This window comes from Papio anubis, chromosome 3 (assembly GCF_008728515.1).
Source record: "Papio anubis isolate 15944 chromosome 3, Panubis1.0, whole genome shotgun sequence".
Classification (NCBI taxonomy): domain Eukaryota; kingdom Metazoa; phylum Chordata; class Mammalia; order Primates; family Cercopithecidae; genus Papio; species Papio anubis.
The window spans coordinates 4,208,805-4,231,752 of NC_044978.1; the positions used below are offsets into that span (position 1 = coordinate 4,208,805).

Below are 22,948 nucleotides of genomic sequence, written 5' to 3' on the forward strand. Positions count from 1 at the left end.
CCAGGAAAAGTTGATGTAGTGAAGGTGATAAGTTTAGGTGTGAATTATTCAAAATGAATAATGTCATTATAACTTAAAATTATAAATGCCCAAATCAAATATACCTACAATTTTCTTAGAAACAGCCAAAATGGAAAAACATAGTTACTGTCTTAAAAATATTTTTATTTATTCTATTAAAATACCTGTCAACCAACTTCAAAGATCCACAAATAAAGTTTGTTCTGGTGTTGGCACTTCTATTCTGAGGCTACATGGGACTTGTTTTCCTTCATGTAAGCTTCAGTACATCAAAAGGGGCTGGGGGGCTGGTAACTAACTAGCCAACTAGCTTCAGGACAAAAAAAAAAAAAATCAGTGCAGAAGTATTCCATCATTTTTCCAAGCTTCAAAATGCCTCTTTTCTGAACTAATGATAAAGTAGCAAGAGTCTGTCCCCTCCTTTAAACTTCATATTAATCTATGATTTATACCCAATGGAATGTTGCTCTTTTTGAAATCATTTCTAAAGTTATAATGTTTTAAGTACCTTCTAAGAATTTGCAAGGATCATTCTTATCTAATCGGACTCAACTCAATATCACATTGGATTTTTTAATATTGTAAGTGTATTTGCCAAACAAACGCCGATCTAGCGAGGGTGCTGATCTTCAGAATTATCGCTGTACATCACGAGAAGACCGTGTCAACGTGTTTCTTCCAGGGAGCTGTCATTTAAGAAAGGAGATACTGTCTACATCCTCAGGAAAATCGATCACAATTGGTATGAGGGAGAACACCACGGCAGAGTGGGCATCTTCCCGATCTCATACGTAGAGGTAAGCCCTCTGCCTTTCTCTCTTGGATGGTGGTGGTTTCCAAGGTCACCACAGATTTGAGAATAGATGACGATTTCCTTCACAGAAACTCACACCTCCTGAGAAAGCACAGCCCGCGAGACCACCTCCGCCAGCCCAGCCCGGAGAAATCGGAGAAGCTATAGCCAAATACAACTTCAGCGCAGACACAAACGTGGAGCTGTCACTGAGAAAGGTAGCCCAGCTGCTTTTTGTTGGTGTTGGTGTTGTTGTTGTTTCGTCAGTGTGTTTGAAAAGGCTGTGTATTTTCAAAACGAAAATAGGTTATCTTTTTCTTTAGACATTTTAATGTCAGCCCTATTTTCCACAAAGGACTCCCTAAGGCAGCCCAGAGTCACGGTTCCCTGCTGGTCCCTGTGTCCTTTCAGAGGAGTTCCCTATGGGATACCAGGCTTCTCTCTCTGTGGCTCAGTCCGGGAAACTGGGCAAGGGGCTGAAAAATCAAGGACGTATACATTCGGGAGCACAAAAGGAAAAAGCAGTTTGATACACTTCAAAATATCGTTGTTTTGCTGCCTTGCTTTTCAATCTTTTAGAAACAAGATAATCCAATCCTTATCTTCCTCTATCTTGGAATCTAGGAATGGTCCTAGGTGAAGAAAATCCTTCCTCTTAGGGAGCTGCTTTAAGAACCGTCTGTGCAGTGCTGTTCCCTGGATCACCCTTCTTTGGGTCTCATAATTGACCCAAATTTCTCTAGCAGCCCATCCAATCCTAGTATCTCTTCTTAATAATATCAAAAGACTCGAGGCCGGGCGTGGTGGCTCACTCCTGTAATCCCAGCACTTTGGGAGGCCAAGACGCGTGGATCACGAGGTCAGGAGTTCAAGACCAGCCTGGCCAACATGGTGAAACCCCATCCCTACTAAAACTACAAAAATTAGCTGGGTGTGGTGGTGCACACCTGTAGTCCCAGCTACTTGGGAGGCTGAGGCAGAGAATTGCTTGGACCCAGGAGGCGGAGGTTGCAGTGAGCCAAGGTAGTGCCACTGCACTCCAGCCTGGGCAACAGAGCAAGATTCCATCTCAAAAAAAAAAAAAAAAAAAAAACAAAACTCTTCTTGCTACTTTACATAACTGAGAATGATAAATCAGCTATTTTTTTTGCTTTCTAAACATGACATATATTTGTTTGAGGTAACTGCCTCTGCACACAACACAGGCAAGATAGTAATATTTACAGTGGCTCTAGGACTTCCCACGCCTACTAGTGAAATCCTTAGCCAGGTGCGATGAAGGGCAATACCACAGTCCTGGTTGTTCTGGTCCTGGCAGAACCTTGTCTCATTCTCTCCTATCAGTCCTAATTCTGCATCATCAGCCGATTCTTCGTTTCCTGCCCTCTGGGCTGCGCCACCCAGCATTACATGAACTCTGTCTCCTGTTCCATGCTCTATGGAAAGGCTTCACCAACGCCTCTTACAGCTCACACAAGAGCCTAGCAACTGCCTGTTCTTGGTGTACTAGAAAATCAGTGCAATTTTCAGATTTGGGGAGACTGATTTTTCTTTTTTCTTTCTTTTTTTTTCTTTCTTTTTTTTTTTTTTTTTTTTTTTTTTTTTTTTTAGATGGAATCTCACTCTGTAACCCAGGCTGGAGTGCAATGTATGTTCTCAGCTCTGCAACTTCCGCCTCCCAGGTTCAAGCGATTCTCCCACCTCAGCCTTCCAAGTAGCTGGGACTACAGGCACCCGCCACCACACCCAGCTAATTTTTGTATTTTTAGTACAGACAGGGTTACACCATGTTGGCCAGGCTAGTCTCGAACTCCTGACCTCATGATCCACCTGCCTTGGCCTCCCAAAGTGCTGGGATTACAGGTGTGAGCCACTGCACCCAGCCTGAGATTGACTTTTCTTGAGTATGTGCTGCTCAGTAGTGGTGAAGCACACAAAATCAACCATCCAGTTGATTTTGACAAAAAGAGAACTTTCAAATGCTACTCAAGGTCGAAGTTCTTCTTGGGTAGCACCTGAAGAGGGGTGCCCTATTGGGCTGAGATTAACGTCTGTTTCAGCTCCATCACACCATCAGGTGCCGCTGCCAAGCTTCTGTATCACCTGCTGAATGCAGCTGCAGTTTTTGCTGGGTAGCATCAACTTGCCTGCCTATTTCTAGGCTGCATGTAGTTTTGAATTAAAGTTTAAACTGAGTTCTGTGGCACTGACTGGGTCACTGCAGGTGGAAGGAATAGTGATTGTAGAAACTTCTATTGTTGTGAAAGCCAAGGGTTCTATTCAAATATTTAATGACAAGTATGGAATGGTCACCAGCTACTCAGATGAATGCTGGGTTTACATTGTCAGGGTATGCCAGTCTTGTCACAGCTATTGATATCCTAGGGCGCTGTCTTTTCCCCATCCCTTTAGTTCACTCTGTCACTACTTAGCGCATGTAGATTAAAGAAGAAAATGGGCCGGGTGTGGTGGCTCATACCTGCAATCCCAGACCTTTGGGAGGCCAAGGTGGTCGGATCATTTGAGGTCAGGAGTTCGAGATCAGTCTGACCAACATGGTGAAACCCCTATCTCTACTAAAATACAAAAACATAAGCCGGGCATGGTGGCAGGCACCTGTAATCCCAGCTACTCAGTAGGCTGAGGCAAGAGAATTGCTTGAACCCAGGAGGTGGAGGTTGCAGTGAGCCATGATCATGCCACTGCACTCCAGCCTGGGTGACAGAGTGAGACTCCCTCTAAAAAAAAAAAAAAAAAAAAAAACAGAAATAAAAAAAGAAAATGATGTGCCATCCGATATTCTCCCTTCTCGAGGTGTTTTCTGTAACCACTTCAGACACACACAGTCTCACAGCGAGCTGTGGTGCACTTTCTGAAGCTCTTCCTACAGAAGGCCAATGCACCGAATCTGCCAGAGATAAAATAACCCTATTGTCATTGAGACATTGCCTTTTACACTCTTCTGCTTTTTGAAAAAACTTAGACAAATCATTTCACACAATACCAGCGTGAACAAGTATAAACCCATTCACATTAACCAGGCATCCTTAGGGAAGATTCTAATGTCCTGAATGGACAATTTAATTACATATATGTTGAGAATGCGTATTTTTCTAGTAAGCGCCACTACCTTCCCAAATGGAAACCTATTGTTTCATAGAAAACATTGACAATTATATTTTCATGTTATTCTATCTCTGTTTCTAATGCATTTTTCTCGTATTCATCACAGGGAGATAGAGTTATTCTTCTTAAAAGAGTTGATCAAAACTGGTATGAAGGTAAAATCCCAGGAACCAACAGACAAGGCATCTTCCCTGTTTCCTATGTGGAGGTCGTCAAGAAGAACACAAAAGGTGCTGAGGATTACCCCGACCCTCCAATACCCCACAGCTATTCTAGTGATAGGATTCACAGCTTGAGCTCAAATAAGGTAAGAACATACTCTATCACGTTCATGTAATATTGGGAGCTCCGAGTAAGATGATCGGTATGTGATTTTAGGATATTTGATTAGAATATCACATCTATTGCAGAGAAAGAGATTTACATACTATGTCTCTACATGTGTGAGTGCCGCGTCTGTAAATACAATTCAGTTTTTCTCAAATGGGTACTGGCATAAAGATTTAATGATTAATTTTGCTCATTTCATTTTCAAGTTAAAATATCAAAAGAGAAAGAGAAAACAATAATATCATAAAGTCTTCTATGATATATATCCGTATTCCTGTGTACATAAATGTTTTCTGAAATAATTTTTTTCTAAAGTTTCATTTTTAGATATGTAAGTTGTATGTATATAATATGATCTTTATGTATAAATACAATTATATACACACATATATACAATTATGATTTATAATTTGAAATAAAAATATATACAACACAAAATACTATGTATATCTCAAAATGACATACCACGAGAACACCTGGTTATTAGGTTGACAAATCTGTACAAGCTTTTTCTATGGAAAGTGAGCTAGAGCAAAAATTTTTAATTAGAATCTATAAGTCAATTTGTTTATTAGTTTAAATGAAAATGTTGTAGGTTACTGTAAGTCCTCAGGTTTGTTTTATCAGTTTTAGGACAGTTACATGCCAGGTCTACTGTTTGACTTGAGCGGGCTAAAGATGATTATCTTTCTCAATATGCAATTTAAAAGAGACTTCGCTTCCTTAATTGGTGAATGTAAAAAGGCTATTTCACTCACAATGTGAAATTTTTTCCTATTTTTCTGCTGAATTATATTCTTTTTATGTATGACATTTGGGATTTTTTTTTCTCGTTAACCTCTAAGAATAAAACTTTAAATTGCCAATTACTTCCAAAATGTTTTAAGTACTTCCCAACATTCAAAAAATGTATTAAGTTGCATAATTGATTAATTATTTTAATTGAGATCAAGGCTGGGATGTGAAAAACCAAACCATCTAGAGCTGGTAAAATAAAATCAGCTTCTCAGATGTTAGTAAAGTGTGAAGTCACTTCATGCTTCAGTGAAAAGACTATTTCAAGATTGCATCCCAGTGACCTAAACTACTCCTTGAAAATGAGCCTGAGAAGGATTTTATGTGAGGAAATGATCTAAGAATCTGCTATCTCAAGAGAGTCATTTTCCTTTAGAAGTGCTAAGTCTGGGCATTGTATTTATTGTGATCGTCTTTGAAAACTGAGTTTCAGTTGCAAATAATTACCCTCAACCCTGTATTCATGGATATATGGAACAGTTTGGTACTATCCAATTTTGTTTGCTTGATTATAAAGTTTTCCAGAATCTTCTTAAGAATATTCACTTCATTACCAGAGCTTAGCATTTATAGATCAGCATACTTTCTTCAGTATTTTCTACGGATAACGAGAAAAGATGAGAATCTTCATGCATATATTTGTCTTATCCACCGTTCAGACATCTTTAAAGAACTATCACAAAAATTTCAAAGCAACTGTACCTTCAAATAAAATGTTGTAAGGAAGAAAATCATGTATCTGCATAAGCTCATTAAACATCTAACAAATTCTTCCATATGTCCTAATTAGCAATGGCAATATAATATTTTTGATCCCAATGTTTTCATCTTTGATGTGAATACGATTTAACTGTAGTTGAATGTATTTTCAAGTTTTTAAAATAATACCAGATTTTAAACATGAGGCATGTACAAATTTCACTAATAACTAGTTTTTTATGGCTCACTGCTGGGGAAAAAATACGTTGAGACGCTTACGTCCACAATTTGAAAGAAATACTTAATGGTTTTATCCCAACTGGTAATCCATGCTGTGATGTCACAGGCTTAATGAAGAAAACTTCCCAACAGTGACAATCATTTTTAGAAAGATAAATATAATGTATTTCTAAATGATGACATCTAAAATATACATAATGCTACAGAACCTATTTTCTAACTGATATTTACAAACAGAGAACTCATTAATAATTTATGAACCACTCTGGTGACACATTTAAATCACATTTCTTGACGTACGGTCTTTGTCTTAAGGGAGACTAAAATGTAAGTTGATTTTCTTTCTGATATTTCTGCTTTTAGTGCATTAGAATTCAATTCTAATGCTTTTGGAAAACAAAATAATTGTGTGGTTTTTGTATTATAGGTATAGTTTTGTGATATAGTTATATCAGGATGCCTAATTTGGCTTTTGGTATGAGCGAGTCTGTTGTAAAGCTAAGCAGTTTAACCTGCTAACATGTATTTTGGTGACTGTGGTGGTGATGACACTAGAGTATTCGCAGCATCAGATAGCTGTGGTGATGGTGGCAGTAACGACAAGGGAATTTAAGATCCTTCTTTCTCATCCACATATAATTCCTGGCATCATAGAAAGTGAAAGTGGAAACTTGACGATCTGAAATTATTATATATTTCACAGACTTTACAAATCTAACTACTGAAAACTTTTGTGTTATGTAACAAAGGGTACAAACTAGAACTCTAGCCAGTAAAGGAACTTCTGTAGACTGTTGAATAAGACTTGAGTTGTTTATATCTCATTGAAAACTCAACATCTACAGGACTTAAGAGGAGTGGCTGTCTACCCAGGCACAAACCACACGTGCAGTCTGTGAGTCAGCAGCTCAGAGCCTGGGTCCTGAATCCTGTTTTAAGATGCTCACATGAGTTTTGTGACCTTTATGTCATCCCATGATAAGATGACTTAAAAAAAAAAAAAAAGCTAAATAAATCTAACTAATACCCCGTTCTTATTATAGGACACAGGAGTCGAAAGTTAAGTGGGAAATGCATCACTCACTTACACTAAGGCCCCAGGAGCAAAAGGGCTGGCTCCCTGTGTAAAGTGTTATCCTAAAATATCAGCTGGAAAATGCATCTCCAGAATCTTTTTGGAGATTTTTTTCTTTCCAAATCAAAGCATCTACCTGGAGAGACCTAAAGTGAAAGCCTTCTCAAGGCCTTTATGCACATAGCAGGTGCAGCAGGCACAGCAGGTGCAGCAGGTACAGCAGGTAGCATTTTCTTTAGTCCAGCAAGAGCAGATAAATGTATTCCGATGTTAGTCAATGGCACCTCTAGAACTACACTTTTTAATTTCTGATTTTTATGAGTACATATGGGGTGTATATATTTATTAGAACTACTTTTAATCACTTTGCATAAAATTTCAAATTTATTGTTTCATTTACCATATCCAAAATACATCAGTAATACTACATATATAGAAGTATATTTTTACTTCAGGAGATTAAGCTTCATAAATCGTACCTCCTCCGATTTACATAAATGTCAAGCTTTGAAAGAGAACGGGAGCTTAACCAGAAGTTCTCTCTCCCATCAGCATCAGATGGGCTCTTTCTATGTAAACATTTACTTTGGATTTTTTCAAACTTTGAAGCTGTAGCTATGCAAGCTCAGTTTCATTCTGATCATGGGTTCCTGTCTTTGAAACATACTTTTCAGAACTTACTCACTTAGAAATTTGTTAACATATCACCTTGCAAACATAAGTGAGAAAATTGTCAAAGTTTAAAAGATTGAGTTATACTGTAGGAAAAGAGAACACTACACACATTCAGGAAATAAAAAGACTGAACTATTAGTTTTCATTCTACATTAACATTTCTTTGGAGTCATTTATACTACTAAATCAATATCTGGAAACCTGTAATATCTTTTCAACATAGTTTAAAGTAAATAAACTATTAAATCTCTTAAGGGCCAGGCGCGGTAGCTCACGCCTGTAACCCCAGCACTTTGGGAGGCCGAGGGGGGTGGATCATGAGGTCAGGAGTTCGAGACCAGCCTTGTCAACATGGTGAAACACCATCTCTACTAGAAATACAAACAATCAGCCGGGCATGGTGACGTGCGCCTGTAGTCCCAGCTACTCGGGAGGATGAGGCAGGAAAATCGCTTGAACCCAGGAGGTGGAGGTTGCAGTGAGCCAAAATCATGCCACTGCATTCCAGCCTGGGTGCCACAGTGAGACTCCATCTCAAAAAATTTTTTTTTAAAAATTTAAAAAATAAAATAAAAATAAAAATAAATCTCTAAGGTTTTACTGTCCTGGTAATCTCTATATCATCTTTATCTTGTTTGACATTTAAGACCCCTTCCAAAACTAGTAGAGTTTCATTTGTGAAGTAACTTTTCTAATTAACATAAATGATTTTATGTATTTAAATTTCAGCAAAATATCTTCAAATCTAGATATCTTCTAAATGTCTTCAAATCTATGTTAAACATAAAATTATTTTCATATTCACCACCACATCTTTTCTGCATTTCTCCATCTCTATGTTTTGATGCATTATTATTATTTTCTTCGTTTATTTTTTCTTAACTTCATAATCCGTGCTCATTTCCAAGCTGGCTTCCAGTGAACCAGCCCCTCCTCCCACCCGCAAAGCCTCACCTGGCTCAGATAAAGGAGCTCTCCAGAGAACTGGCCAGGGCTGGTTGTCCCTGACAGCCTCATGTCCACCAGCAAACCCTTTGGCCCCAACACCACCTCCTTTCCTGGACAACTTCTTGGGTGAATTGGAGAAGCTTGGTGCTTTAACCTTGTCTGCTGACCAAGCCAAACCAACCATCCTAGAGGACGCCATTCTGGAAATTAAGGAGGAACCTACTGTCCTCCTCCCACTGCCCCCAGCGACTGCACCTGCCGAATCAGCTTCCACTCACGCGGGTGCGGCCTCGGCTGCAGCCCAGCCTAACCATGCAGAGCCTCTTCAGGATCCCAGAATGACAACTCAAAGCAAGTTTGCAGAGTTGAGAAAAATGAGAAGGGGCTTCTCAGACCCTAAAAAGGCGCCAGAAGTCCTAGGGGATAAGTTTGTGGCCTCTGCATGCACCAGCGTGGGTTCCTTGCCTGTACCCCTTCCCGTCATTGGAGAGGAAGATGAGGGCATCTATGAGGGGATTGTGTCAGGCATCCAGAGAGGGCTGGCAGAACCTCAGGAAGGAGACGCCTGGTGGTGTGGCCACGAAGGGTCAGAGGGGACCCCATGCCTGCACATTGAAGAGGAGGAGGAGGAGGAGAAAACCGACTGCTTAAAACACCCTCTAGCCACCCCCACAGATCCTAGGATCCCCAACGAGGACAGCAATGCAGCAAAACCCAGTAATGAGGTATTTTAATTTTCCCTAATTCCTGAAGAACTAACTGGCCTTACTATGATTAGCTGTTACAGTTAATCATATTAATAAATATCTATTTTGACACTGCCTAACAGGTTTTTTAACCAAAAACACAACACTATATAAGCTGGGGTGGAGTGGGTGTTTGAAAACACACCACATGTAATTAAATGATGTAAATATGTGGTATAATTCCATTATCCCATTCTTTCTTTAGGACCATAAACTTGTATTTTAAAAGTCTTTGTAATTGGTATAGTCTTTGTAATCTTCCAATATTAATGATAGCTACTAGTGGAGCTCTCACTGAGTATCAGACACTGTTGTAAAAACTCTCCATCTTTAATCATCAAACCCAGTGAGGCATGTGATGTTTTCATCCCCGCTTTAGAGAAGAGGAAATTGATGCCCAGAAATTTGTCCTATTCCAGGATGAGAAACCGTACACCATACCTTTGACATAATGGCACTTTGCAAAAATAATAACGATAATAGTAAACAAAGACAACAGAAAAGAAAAACAGCATTTCTGTCCCCTTTCAATTTTCTAGAGAGGTCGTTCTCTTCGTGTTGACTTTACGTTGACTACTTAAAAATTGGGTACATGTTACAAAGAAACTTGAACAATGGTTTTAATCAACAAAAGCAGAAAATATCCAGAAACTGTAGCTTGCAAACCTCTCTCTTAAAACAAAAAACGAGCCTGTAATGCCAGCACTTTGAGAGGCCAAGGCGGGTGGATCACCTGAGGTCAGGAGTTTGAGATCAGCCTGGACAACATGGTGAAACCCCGTTACTACCAAAAATACAAAAACTAGCCAGGCATGGTGGCGGGTGCCTATAATCCCAGCTACTCGGGAGGCTGAGGCAGGAGAATCGCTTGAACCCGGGAGGAGGAGGTTGTAGTGAGCTGAGATCATGCCAGTGCACTCCAGCCTGGATGACAGAGTGAGACTCCATCTCAAAAAAAGAGAAACTTGAGGCTGGACGCGGTGGCTCACACCTGTAATCCCAGCACTTTGAGAGGCCAAAGCTGGTGGATCATCTGAGGTCAGGAGTTGGAGACCAGCCTGACCAACATGGTGAAACCCCATCTCTACTGAAAATACAAAAATTAGCCAGGCATGGTGTTGGGTGTCTGTAATCCCAGCTCCTCGGGAGGCTGAGGCAGGAGAACTGCTTCAAACCGGGAGGCAGAGGTTGCTGTGAACTGAAATTGTGCCATTGCACTCTGTCCTGGGCAACAAGAGCAAAACTCCATTTCAAAAATAAAAAGAAAGAAACTTGATCCCTCAAATGTACCCTGTGAATTAAGAAGCAAGTATAATGACTGTCAATTATGGAAATTATGAAATAATAGAGAGGATGGTTCCTATGATGCCACTATCCCAGTCAAATTCTTTCATAGTTCCTCTATTTCAAAATAACCTGGCCATGCCTGCCTTTGTGTAAAACAAACACCTTATTTAATAACAGCTAGATAATTCATTGCAATGAGTCAAATGTGTCTCCACATCGATTATTTCAGTAACAAATCTTCCTTCCAATTCAGTCAATTTGAAGGTGTGATTAGATGCGTGGCTTTGCTGACGGGCGGTGCTCTTTGCTGCAGACAGTCCCCCAGGCCGGCTCGTCCCAGCCCCAGCTCACACCCTGCACGTGGGGCCACCGCTTCCCCAGCTTTGTGACAAACTGACTATTGATAGTTGACGACCTACTTTACACACAAGTTACCGTTGTGGCAGGGTTTTAAATACTTTTTTCCTTCACTTTTAGAAGGAGCCATCATATAAACGTATGATAAAATGATAGAATGTAGGTGTTTCTCTCTCCAGCTACCCACATCCGAAAAATTACACTGATCACACCCACTGGGGATTTTGGATCAAATTCAAAAGAGGAAGTTAGTGGTTTCAAAGCAAAAAAACTGTCATAAATATAACTTCCCAAGGTTATTGGTAACTTCAAAATGATCGAAGTTGAGAGGATGTTCTGTAAAGACCATGTAACCTCGTTCTGAGACAAGCATAATCGCCTCTTATCTTTCCTCGATATTGAAGCCGCCGTCATTTTCTTCGGGAGAGCGAGCAACCACCCCCTTTCCCAGCCAGCTGCTTTCCTCCCCTCCATTTCATGCTCTCTTCGCCTCTGTTTCTGACCTGGACTCTACACTTTCTCAGCCCTGCTCACCTCCTCTCCTCCTTACATATTCTTATCAACAGGAGATCAACCCACCAAAATTAAAGGTAACTGCATCTTGAGTGTGGTTTATTGCATGTCTTCAATGAGCTTAATTAGTAAGATGTATGCACTCAGATTTGCGCCCTCTCACAAGACCTATGAAGTTATATGAATACTGATTGCTAACGTTTAACATCATTGGCATGGCCTCTATCCAAACATTTAAAAGATATATTTGCATAGCAGCTATAGCCAGATTGAGGAGAAAAACAAAGTAAAATTTATATCCACATAAAAAGTAATGATTAGATTTGTTTTAGTTAACCATCAGCATCAGAACCATCACATTCAAAGGCATCTCAGCTCAGTGCCTGTCATTCTCCATCACCTCTCAGTGGACTCACTGTCTCCCTTCATTTCCCACCCATCGGCAGGTTCGGCAGAGCCTGGAGACAGGATGATCTTTGTCAATGACTGTCTTGAACCTTGTTCCTCCACAAAAGTGACGTAAATTCATGAGGAGGTGGGAAGGATCGTCCTTTCGTAGCACTTCACAAAGCATCCATCTCTGAGACTTGCAGGCTGACAGTTCCGCTGGTATTTTACCTAAAGATACCATTTAAAAAAATTATTTTAACAAAATTAATGACTGGCCTTGGAAAGAGATTTAATGACAACCACAGCATGAAATTAGTCCGTCACTGAAATGTTTTCCTCCTATGTTCGGAATGATCCTAAAACATGTTCCTTTGGAAAAAAGGTGATAGACGTCAAATAATAACTCACCCTCACATTCAATCTTTTGAATTGAAAGTAAAAATTTAGGACTCTGATACAGCTAAGGTTCTGTATTAGGAAGTGCCATTTATGCAATCGCAAAATCACTGTCACCAAACCCGTTCGCTGACATAGTCTGTCTACGTGCTCCTGTTAAGCGTGAAAGGAACTTTGTAAAAAATGAAACACTTTAATTGCTTTTTGCTCTTTGAGGTTTTTTTCTTAGCTGGCAGAAAATAATTAGGACATGTTTTAAATAATGCCACTGTATATGATGCCTAAGGCTAAGAATTTCTCTTCTTTCCTCTTCTTTCCGTGGTTTTATTTTTAAGACCAAGGTATTTATTTCTTGTCTTTTTTTTAACTTGCTCTTCGGTTTTTAAGCTTAATCAGTAAGAGGGAAAATAGCCTTAGAATCTGAGTTATCTAATTTAGAAAGATGGAGGACACACCATTGTAGCATCAGGACAAAGCTAGAATTTAAAAAGGTTTACTCTTCTGCAAGAACCAAATTCCTGTCCTATATTCTTTAGGTTTCAGTTGTTTGCAGAATGACATGAGAGAATGGAGGTATTCACAATAACTATGTTTTAAAAGAATATTTTAATAACCACACGAAATACTTCTAACTCCTGCAAATCCAAGTGGTTTTTCTCTATTTTATCTCCTATTTAGGAGCAAATCTTGATTTTTGAATCTCCCACTGAGTTTTTTAAAACCTTATAAATCTGTTTTGTAGTCATTGAAAGAATATATTCACTGAAGTTATTTGTGCTCGTAAATTTAAGTACAAATGAATCAACTCGAAATTTTAGGCCATTATAGTTTAATTTCGCATCCGACCCAGTTACTGTGCCGGTCTGAGTCTGAAGCCTTTTTATTTCTTCCATTTCAAGAATGCTGATGCTCATTGTAAAGAAAAGAAATAACCTAGTACTGAAAGCAAAGAGAAAATAAATTTTTAGTGATGTTTTAATAGACATAGTGTAGCATGCATGAAATCATTGTAATAACATTTTTATCAACCCCTGTCAACCATTGTTTGGTTAAGTCAGTGCAATTTCATTCTTGTAAAGTGTTTTCTAAGACAATGAAAATCTCCATAAAAGTAAATGCAATCCAAAATCTTCCATAAACGTAAAAGTTACTACCACTTTATAGATTACAGATGACTGAAAGATACATAAATTATGTTTAATGTGTAAATCTGAATCCAATATCTCCCCCAGTCTTTTGAGCATCTGCTTTTAAAATAATGATTTTTTATAACGAAAAGTAGTATAAATTGGCCGGGCACGGTGGCTCACGCCTATAATCCCAGCACTTTGAGAGGCCGAGGTGGGTGGATCACAAAGTCAGGAGTTCAAGACCAGTCTTGCCAAGATGGTGAAACCCCATCTCTACTAAAAATACAAAAATGAGCCTGGTGTGGTGACAGGTGCCTGTAACCCCAGCTACTTGGAAGGCTGAGGCAGAGAATTGCTTGAACCCGGGAGGCAGAGGTTGCAGTGAGCCGAGACTGTGCCACTGCACTCGAGCCTGGCGACAGAGCGAGACTCAAGTCTCAAAAAAAAAAAAAAAGTATAAATCTCAGCCTCTCTATAAGCCGAGCCTCCATTTCCATCCAAGAGACTATTTTGCAAGAGACTTGCCGCATGTGGCCTCAAGCTGCAGCGGAAGCTCTATGAGGAGAGTGAGAGGCTCTTCCTCGGGTTTCTTCCAAGTAACTCGGTGGTTGTGGTCCCACAAGGAAGTCTCATCACCCTAAAGCAATCCCGTCAGACGGGGATCCCTGGGGCACAGTTTTCAACATGAAATCAGCCCCTGATTGTTCCTAATATGTTCCCATGCTCTTTCCAGCTGTTATTATCCACATCATTCTAACAGCTAAATGGGTTTTTTTTTTCTCTAAGAGCTCTGATATGTATTGAACCCCTGATTAGTCAAGACTGGGGTAGGCACAGTCCCAGAAAACTCGAAATAATTGCAGCTTAAACTAGGTAGAAATATGTTGCCCTTACACATAAATGAAGGGACTGGTATGGTGGCCCCACAGTCATCAGAGAACCCAGGAGGTTCCATTTGATGTTGGCTCATCGCCATCCTCAGAGAGAAGCTTCCACTACGGGTCCCAGGTGGCAGCTCGAGCAGTTCCCTTCTCACATGAACCAACAGGAAGGAGAAAAGATGGGAGATTACACCTTCTGCCTTGAAGGCCGTGTCCCAGAAATTGCATATATCCCCTCAGTCCTAGCTTACGACACGAGCACATCCAGCTACAACTCAGGAAATGTGGTCTTTATCCAGAATGGCCTCATTACTGAGGACCAAGAAGAGAATGGGTTTGGAGAGCATCAAGCATTGTCTGCCATGACGCTTAAGCAACAGTGCCAAACACATTTCATCTCCAGAGGCTGGGGATCTGAGGTCAATCATTACTGAGAATTAGGAAAACTTTTCTAAATGAGAGTTGAGAAAACCACATGCTTTTATTTAAGCATGTTTTATTCCTCCTAAAGTTCTCTTAAGCCAGATCAAATACCAGGCAGTGCACTGCCAGATCCTGTCCGCTATTGGAAGGAAAATAAAACCTACACACAAGGAGGTCAGGTTACTCACTGTCATATGAAAGATCTTACTCTGAAAAGAAAAACACCGAAACAGGCCAGCCCGCAGGCTGGGCACTTCAGTATTTCATCATATTTCACCATGTTTCCCCCTAAAAAGGCCTTACTTTCTTCTGATGTGTTTGCTAGAAAATTTTGCCTCCAACAAATGTCTGATACAGTCCATGAAATTTGATGGGCATTAGGCCAAATTCTCCTGTATCTCACCCTGCATCCCTTCAATAAGCATGAAAAAGCAGGTCAGGTTTGAGAGCATCTTGAACCCAATTGCTAAGCATTCTATGAAAGACATAACATTCCTTGGCTGGGCGCAGTGGCTCATACCTGTAATGCTAGCACTTTGGGAGGCCAAGGCGGGCAGATCACTTGAGTTCAGAAGTTCGAGACCAGCCTGACCAACATGACCAACATTGTCTCTAATAAAGATACAAAAATTAGCCGGGCATGGTGGCGGGTGCCTGTAATACCAGGTACTCGGAAGGCTGAGACGAGAATCACTTGAACCCAGGGAAATGGAGGTTGCAGTGAACCGAGACTGTGCCATTGCACTCCAGCCTGGGCAACAGAGCCAGATTCCGTCTCAAAAAAAAAAAAAAAAAGTGTGTGTGTGTGTGTATATATATATATGTATGTGTGTGTGTGTGTGTGTGTGTGTATGTGTGTATATATATATATATATAGCATTTCTTATATGTTCTTAGCCTCTTGCCTATGCCAACTTTCCTCTATGAACCTTTTTCTGCCGTGCCTGTGGGTCCCATGTTAAGACAGCAGCTGGTGCCTAGCTGTGGACCCTCCCTGCTCTGCCATTGTCCCTTATGTCAGGAGTTTGACATGCTGTGTGTGCATGGAACAAGCACGCCAGGAAAGCTCCTCCTGAAGGCTGTGTGATGAAGATGAGAACTAACTAACTTCTTATACATTTTCCAGGCTGACCTAAAAAGCGAGACATGTGTCCTGGGTAAGCCTCCTCGCAGCCCAGTGATGTCTAGGAGATTCTGCGGCTCGCCTGTCAGAGGGCTCAGCGCTCCCCACAGGGTAGGGTGAGCACGCCCCCACCTTGTGGCAGGCATCCTGGCCACCCCCGCCTCAGGGGTTGGCTCTTCCTCAGTTGTCTTGGCTGTGAACTGGCCTTAAAGTAAGGCTGGAGACACCCTGGAGATGAGTGGCCACCTGGTGATGTGCTTCCCTTTTAGGTGTGTGGGAAGTTTCCAAAATCCACAAAGACATGGTCAGAGTCTCTGCTCTACAGATAAGGGTGTCGTGTGTGTTGTGGTCTACATCTGTCTCATGGTTCTACACTAAATCACTGCTTTCTAGTCACCATTTCTCCTGCAAAGAACAAAACTGTTGCCAAGAATATACAGAGCTGGACTCACACACTTCCGGCCATGTTTGCTTCTGTGTCATTCAATTTGGATTTTTTTTAATCCATGATTCTTGTCTAACGTCTTCTTTTCTCTGGTGGTGTGCACTACATTCTCTCAGTCTGCCTTTCTCCCCAGACTGCTCCCTGGATTCTCTCCACTTCCCATTTCTTGCCAGCTTTGATTGAACTTAAAGGTCAGATTACTTTCCCTTAGCTACTTAGTTCTGCAGTATCCACAGTACTTTAAAATACATGGACTCTAAACGGTACTTACTATCAATTCTACGGAATGCAGCCAAGGAGTTCGGAAATTTTCATCTGGACGTAAGTCAGGATTCCTTTCCTCATTTCTGTTTTAATGGACCCTGATTCAACCTTAACTGGTCTATCACACAGCTATGCTTTGCATTTCAAGTTCTCAAGGGCTTGATTTCAAAGAAGCATTCATTTTTCATTTCTAAAAAAAGTAGATATTATTCTGCATTTATGCCACTTGGTGCTTTTTGCATTGCATAGGAAGACCTCCTTTTGTTGCTGAGGCAGAGTTTTGTGTTGTCATAGAGAGAGGAATGCCAATTTGTAGAGACTCTTAGACTCCCCCTAATGGCCTCCAGAGCCAAAGCAAAAAATAAGCTTCTTTGCAATGGAGAGCACCTATCTATAAATTTCCTATGGGTCCATGAGATGCTATGCTTTCGTTCCCCTTTAGATTTTGTGTGTGTGTGTGTGTGTGTGTGTGATTTTTACATTATGTATTTGTATGTCAGATTACATGTGTTTGTGTGAACCGTAAATATTCTATTTTTTAGATTTGTGCAAAGTTGTGTTTTACCTTCATAATTTAAGAAGGAAAAATAAGCCTCTCTAAACATAAATGTGGTATTATTAGGAGAATTTCATCTAATTCTAGTTGGCAAGTACAACTAATATTTTATGAAAGAAATGACAAAACACTTTAGCACTGCTTATATTGCTTTCAGAGATTTTTCTGCATTCGTGTTTAAAGTAACAGTCAATCCTTATTTAAGAATTATTTGATACTAAATATAGCTAATCCTCCAGAGATAACTGCAGAAGCTTTGATAAATTAGACAGCTTTTCAACAGACTGTACACTAAGATAGGAAAGTATATATTTTACTGATGTTACAGACTCTATGATATTTCAGACCAGCTTCCTTATGAACAGTAACTTGTGATTGGTTCTAGCTTTGGAAATTAGCATGTGTTTAAAACTTGTCTCTTTTGTATCTGTTTTTGACAACATTAAAAAATAGCTACAGAAAAAAACTTACATATTTAGGGCTACAGAAAAAAAATACATATTTAAGATACCAAGAAAACAGCAGCATGCTTCATTGGATTTTCTGTTATTCTCCTCTTAAGATTCATCAAGGAAATATAAGCGTAATATAATTCTTGCTCAAAATGTCCAACACCATGATTATAATGTGTCAGTTGAAAGCCATCTTTCTAGGTTCGGCTGATGGAAGCCTCTCTGAATGTCACAAATGTATATCGTTGTATATTTATCTTAAAACTGCTAAGAAGTTAGGAGAAATGGAAATGCCTGCACAGATAGTCAGAATAGAAATGGACACGGACCAAAAATGCTGGTGGCTTACAAGGGATTCTTTCTCAAGAATGTAAAACGTGGGGAGGGAAGAACATGGTTAGAAAAACAGATGACTATCTATTCCACGTCACTCTGTGGCCTTTAAAATAGGCTTTTAAAATGAATCCTGCCTTGGGAGCTTGGATAAAAGGGGCGGATAAAGCAGGATAAAGCAGAAACAACTCTCAGCTTGTTGCTGCCACTGCTCACCACTAGGTGGCAACAGAGTGCAGATGCATTACAAGTCTTTCCTTAAGGGACTTGCCCATTTGCGTGACACCGCCATGGGAAAGGGCAAAAGATTGTCTCCTCAGATAATCTATTTACATAACCTTATAGGACATTTGCACCTACCTCAGCGTCAACATTAAGAGGCTGATTTTAGCCAAGCTAGGCCGAGTAGTCCAGCATAGTAATCTTTCATGCAATGAAGAGTGCACATCAAAATTACCATTTTGTTTCTTTTTGTTGTTGTTTTTTACCTATTTGTCATATTAAGAAATTATCCAGTATCCTTGGGGTTTTGATTTACTAATCTGCAAAATGGAGTTGAATTGTAGCCATTTTTTTACATGACCGAGACACATGAGCATTAACCAGTGTCAGTGTCCCAGCTCTCTGTGTAAAGCTGATGATGGACACCTTTACACAGCAGAGGAAATATATCTGTGGAAATGTGTGTCCTTCATGGAATCCCTGAGGGGACCCGATTAACCATCATCTTGTCCAACTCATTGATTTCAGAGATAGGGGAGCTGAGGCATCCCCAAGGTTACATGGTGGTTAACGCCCAAAACAGAAGGACTCAGATGAGCTGACATAGATAACTGTTCATGCTACTCATTCCCTACTAGTCACATGCTTTAAAAATAAACTATTTCAAGTACTGTCATTGGTCAGCTTTCCTCAGAACTGTCTCCTGGTTATCCACATTAACATGGAGGTGATTCTTGTTAAAGGCAAGCTTTGAAAAGTTCTAAAACTCGCCGTTGTAAGACACACACAACTTCTCTGCTAAGAGAAGTCTTGATTGAGTCTGGCCTCAGGATGTGAACAGTATAGAAAACTGATGATTTGTGGCTAAAACGAGGCACAGGGTTTGAAAGATATGAAGGAAGGGAAAAGAGATATTGGGAAACAGGTAAAAGCAAGGATGGGGGCCGGGCACGATGGCTCACGCTGTAATCCCAGCATTTTGGGAGGCCGAGGCGGGCGGATCACAAGGTCAGGAGATCGAGACCATCCTGGCTAACATGGTGAAACCCTGTCTCTACTAAAAAATACAAAAATTAGCCGGGCATGGTGGTGCATATAAAAATAGTCCCAGCTATTCAGGAGGTTGAGGTGGGAGAATCGCTTGAACCCCGGAGGCAGAGGTTGCAGTGAGCCAAAATCACGCCACTGAACTCTAGCCTGGTGACAGAGCGAGACTCCATCTCAAAAAAAAAAAAAAAGCAAGGACAGTGCTGGCTGCCACATACGAACATATGTTCTCCAGCCATGGACGTGGGATCCAGGAAGCTGCACGTTTGCAGCAATCACCAAATTTTCATAATGGTCAAGGGGACAGTTCGTTTAAATGATTGATGAGGTGGGTTGAGTTAAAGGAATTAAACTAGTAGAATTATAATGATGATAACTAAAAAGGGATGTACAGACTTTAAAAGTTTATTGTTTTATATTAATGAACAATATGATTTTTAAAGTAGTATTCACATTTTAACAAAAGAGCAATGAAATGAAACTAACCAGTTTTACAAAGCATTGGATATCGTGATGTAGAAGTTTAAACTTTTACTCAATTTTAAAATATTAAAATGGTTTGAATGTGTGGAAACAGGGATACCAATTTTAGAGCATAATGAAATATACTTTACACAACATTTTCTCTTAAGACAAGGATAAACAATATTTTCTTATTCATAACTTTTTTACGCACTGCAGATGGTGCTGATCGTTTCGAGGAAAGAGTCGTAGCGATCTTGGTATGTGATATGCAGTGTGGCATATTAGACGTTTTCAAGTTACTTTTGAGAACAGTATTTTTCAGTGACTAACATGTACATTCTCAAAATCATGTGGCTTTAATTCATACTCTTTGGCCAGAAATTTTACTCCTGGGAATATATTCTAAAAAATGGTTCAAAAGCAGAAAATAGCTCTTTGCATAAGAAAATGTGTATAGCATTGCTACTTATGATAGTGAGAAAAAAGACTAGACCAATTCTAACTTCAAAACAAACAAAAAAAAGAGATGAATGGTTAAGAAAACTATGATATGTAGACACATGTGGGAGACCATTATTCTGCAGGCATTTAAAATGAGAAAGAAGACTGAGAAAAAAAAAAGACTGGGAAATTATTACAAAATACTATTAGTGGCAATTGATGTATACAAATCTTACTTCTGCATAACAGTTTTATACATATATAAAGTTTTATTAGATTGGAAGAGAACTTGAAATAGGTAATATGATACAAGCTTATCAATGACTTACAATTACCATCTTATATATTTAAATTGATTTAATAATATCTTGAATTAAATGATCTTAAGATGGCTGGAAAATTGGTTAGTCATAATTTTTCTTAAAATATGAATATCTTCCAATTTTAATATTAGATACATCATTAGTAGTCTTATATTGATTTACAGGAGTAAACTATTTCACACTCTTAAGTCATACTTGTGTCTAGTAATTCTTACGCGTTCTAGTTTTAAATATTCTATCCACAGACTGTTAAGTGAAATTTCTAAGAACACTGTTAATAAAGGTTTCCAATTAACAGAATCAAAGCTTACAGTTTTAGTACTGTGAGTACCTAGTCTTATGCTAGATAGACAAGTAGGATAGAAAGGGGGTGGATAAAGAATTTAGGAAGTGGGTGAATCATTGACTCATAAACTGAGAGGAACCTCAGAGTTATCCATCCGAGCTTGGACCAGTGGGATTTCTACAGACAATTTGCAGGAAGAGATTTCAGCCTATCAGTAATCCACTCATAACTATGGAAATCTAAGAGCTGGCCCAATGTCTAAGGACGTGGATCTAATAGCTAATTCAGTAGTCATCAAACAGTCACTTATATAAGTGCCATGCAAATTCTGATTTTACCCTGTAGCTATCATTTAGAAGCGAGTGTTTTTGAAATGTATTATGAGTGATTTGTATGCATTTCTCCCCTAAAAAGTAAAGTTTAGGTAGTCAACATAAATTACACTGAATTTATATATTCAACAAACGTGTTAACTTTCATTCACTGAAAATATTAATGTGGGTATATGGGATGCTAAGGCTTGTCATTTCCAATATTATAAGTATCTATTACAGATACTGGTCTTGATGCTTAGTTTAAAAAGAAAAGAAACTCTTTCGAGAGTTCAGTGCACTGGAAATTTCTACCAATGTTTCTCTTCTAAGGTAAAATGTTACATGTTACCCGGATATTGTTCGTTGCATTCCAAAGTTCTGTTTTCTCTTTTTAAAAATGCATGTGTTTTCTCCACATTGAGAACAGAGAATGTTAATTCAGATGTAGCATGGGATGTCTGCCTATTGATATTTTCCTCTGTGCTGTATGTGAAAATGTTGTCTGTGAAGGAAAGGTTGACAGAATGAATGTGGATACTTTGCTGTGAAACTAAATGTGGTTTATTTTCTGCTTGTTTGAGAAAACGCTGGAGAATAAGGTTGTATGAAGGTGTCTATATTTCCTATTCTAGTGGTTTGCTATGTTCTTACCTTATTCCTGGCCTTTGAAAAATCAATGGGACCAAACCCTGGCTTTTCCTTAAAGCTTGAGCAGACTAGATTGTAGACATGTTCAAAACATTTGACCTTGGTTATTTTGCTTTAATTTGAAGCTGCCCCTTTATTTGTTTTTTTTTTTTTTTCTTCCTCTTGGTTTTTTACAACAGGAAATATTAAATGTCAAGAAAAGTACCATGCCATTATCCAAATTATCTTTTAATTAGTACCAGTTTAAACATTGATTACATTGAAAATCATTTCATTTCAGCCACAGCGTCCTGTGTTTACTCATGAAAATATTCAAGGTGGGGGGGAACCGTAAGTATTCTTCTTATCTTCTAAATTCAAGACTAACCTTGACCCACAAAATGGACAACTGTACCAAAATGTAAGATGTATGGCTTTGCAAGTGAAAGATCAAAGTAACTAACATGATGCCTCCTAAATTACAAGAAATTATAATAGTCTCTCCATCGTTTATGACAGTGATCAGAAACTAATTTTTGAAAGAACCCATAGTTCTCTGAGATTTTAACTGATGCACTAGGAAAAGTTTCCAATGCTTCAGTGATTCCTGAGATGGATAACTCTGTCTCCCTCTCTGCTCTGCTGGCTGTGTAACAAGTAACTAGGAGCTTCAAAGACATACAGAACATGTTCTAACCTTACATCTATACCCACTGGGCAACTGTAAAAGTGGACCTAAGTGTAAAAAAGACCTAAAGTGATCATTCCGTCATTCCAAAGTGACATGCTTAGAAAGGTCATTTGAAAATGGCAGTATTAAAACACTCACTCTTACTCAGTTACATGCTACTACTTCCATGGCACCAGGAAAACGCCTTTTCAAACTTTCCTTTCAAATTCCTTCTCCTTTCTGATACATGAGTTAAATCAGCCTGAAGGTGTCACACGTTGTCTTGAAGATTCTCTCTGTGTGTTTCTTTTTCGGGCCCATTTTGTCCCTGAGAGACGTTCAGGAGTTAACAACTTCCTGTTGGCCTCTGCCCGTGTACTGTGAGCCAAGAGCGACACCCCTGGGAAGGCTCACTCATGGACCTAACCCTTGTCCCCCGTATCTGAGCACACACTGGGAATCCTGACCCACTGCCCACACTCTGGAGCAGAACAGGTTACCAACAGCCTCCTCGCTGAGGCAGATCCTGGCATGTGGTCTGGTTCCTTTATCACC

At 39.6% G+C, this 22,948-nt stretch overlaps 1 protein-coding gene across 50 annotated transcripts in view; it reads left to right on the plus strand.

Moving 5' to 3' along the window:
* SORBS2 (sorbin and SH3 domain containing 2) overlaps positions 1-22,948 on the plus strand; it is a 371,761-nt gene that overhangs the window by 341,133 nt on the left and 7,680 nt on the right. For 36 of the 50 annotated variants that reach the window (XM_021938999.2, XM_021939004.2, XM_017959270.3 and 33 more), the window contains 6 exons: positions 704-818; positions 904-1,032; positions 4,047-4,247; positions 8,663-9,427; positions 11,497-11,682; positions 22,025-22,074. In XM_021938999.2, coding sequence (XP_021794691.2) covers positions 704-818; positions 904-1,032; positions 4,047-4,247; positions 8,663-9,427; positions 11,497-11,682; positions 22,025-22,074 — 1,446 coding nt within the window. The remainder of the gene's footprint in view (positions 1-703; positions 819-903; positions 1,033-4,046; positions 4,248-8,662; positions 9,428-11,496; positions 11,683-22,024; positions 22,075-22,948) is intronic. The other 14 variants (XM_021939020.2, XM_031664122.1, XM_021939031.2 and 11 more) reach the window with 1 other exon arrangement.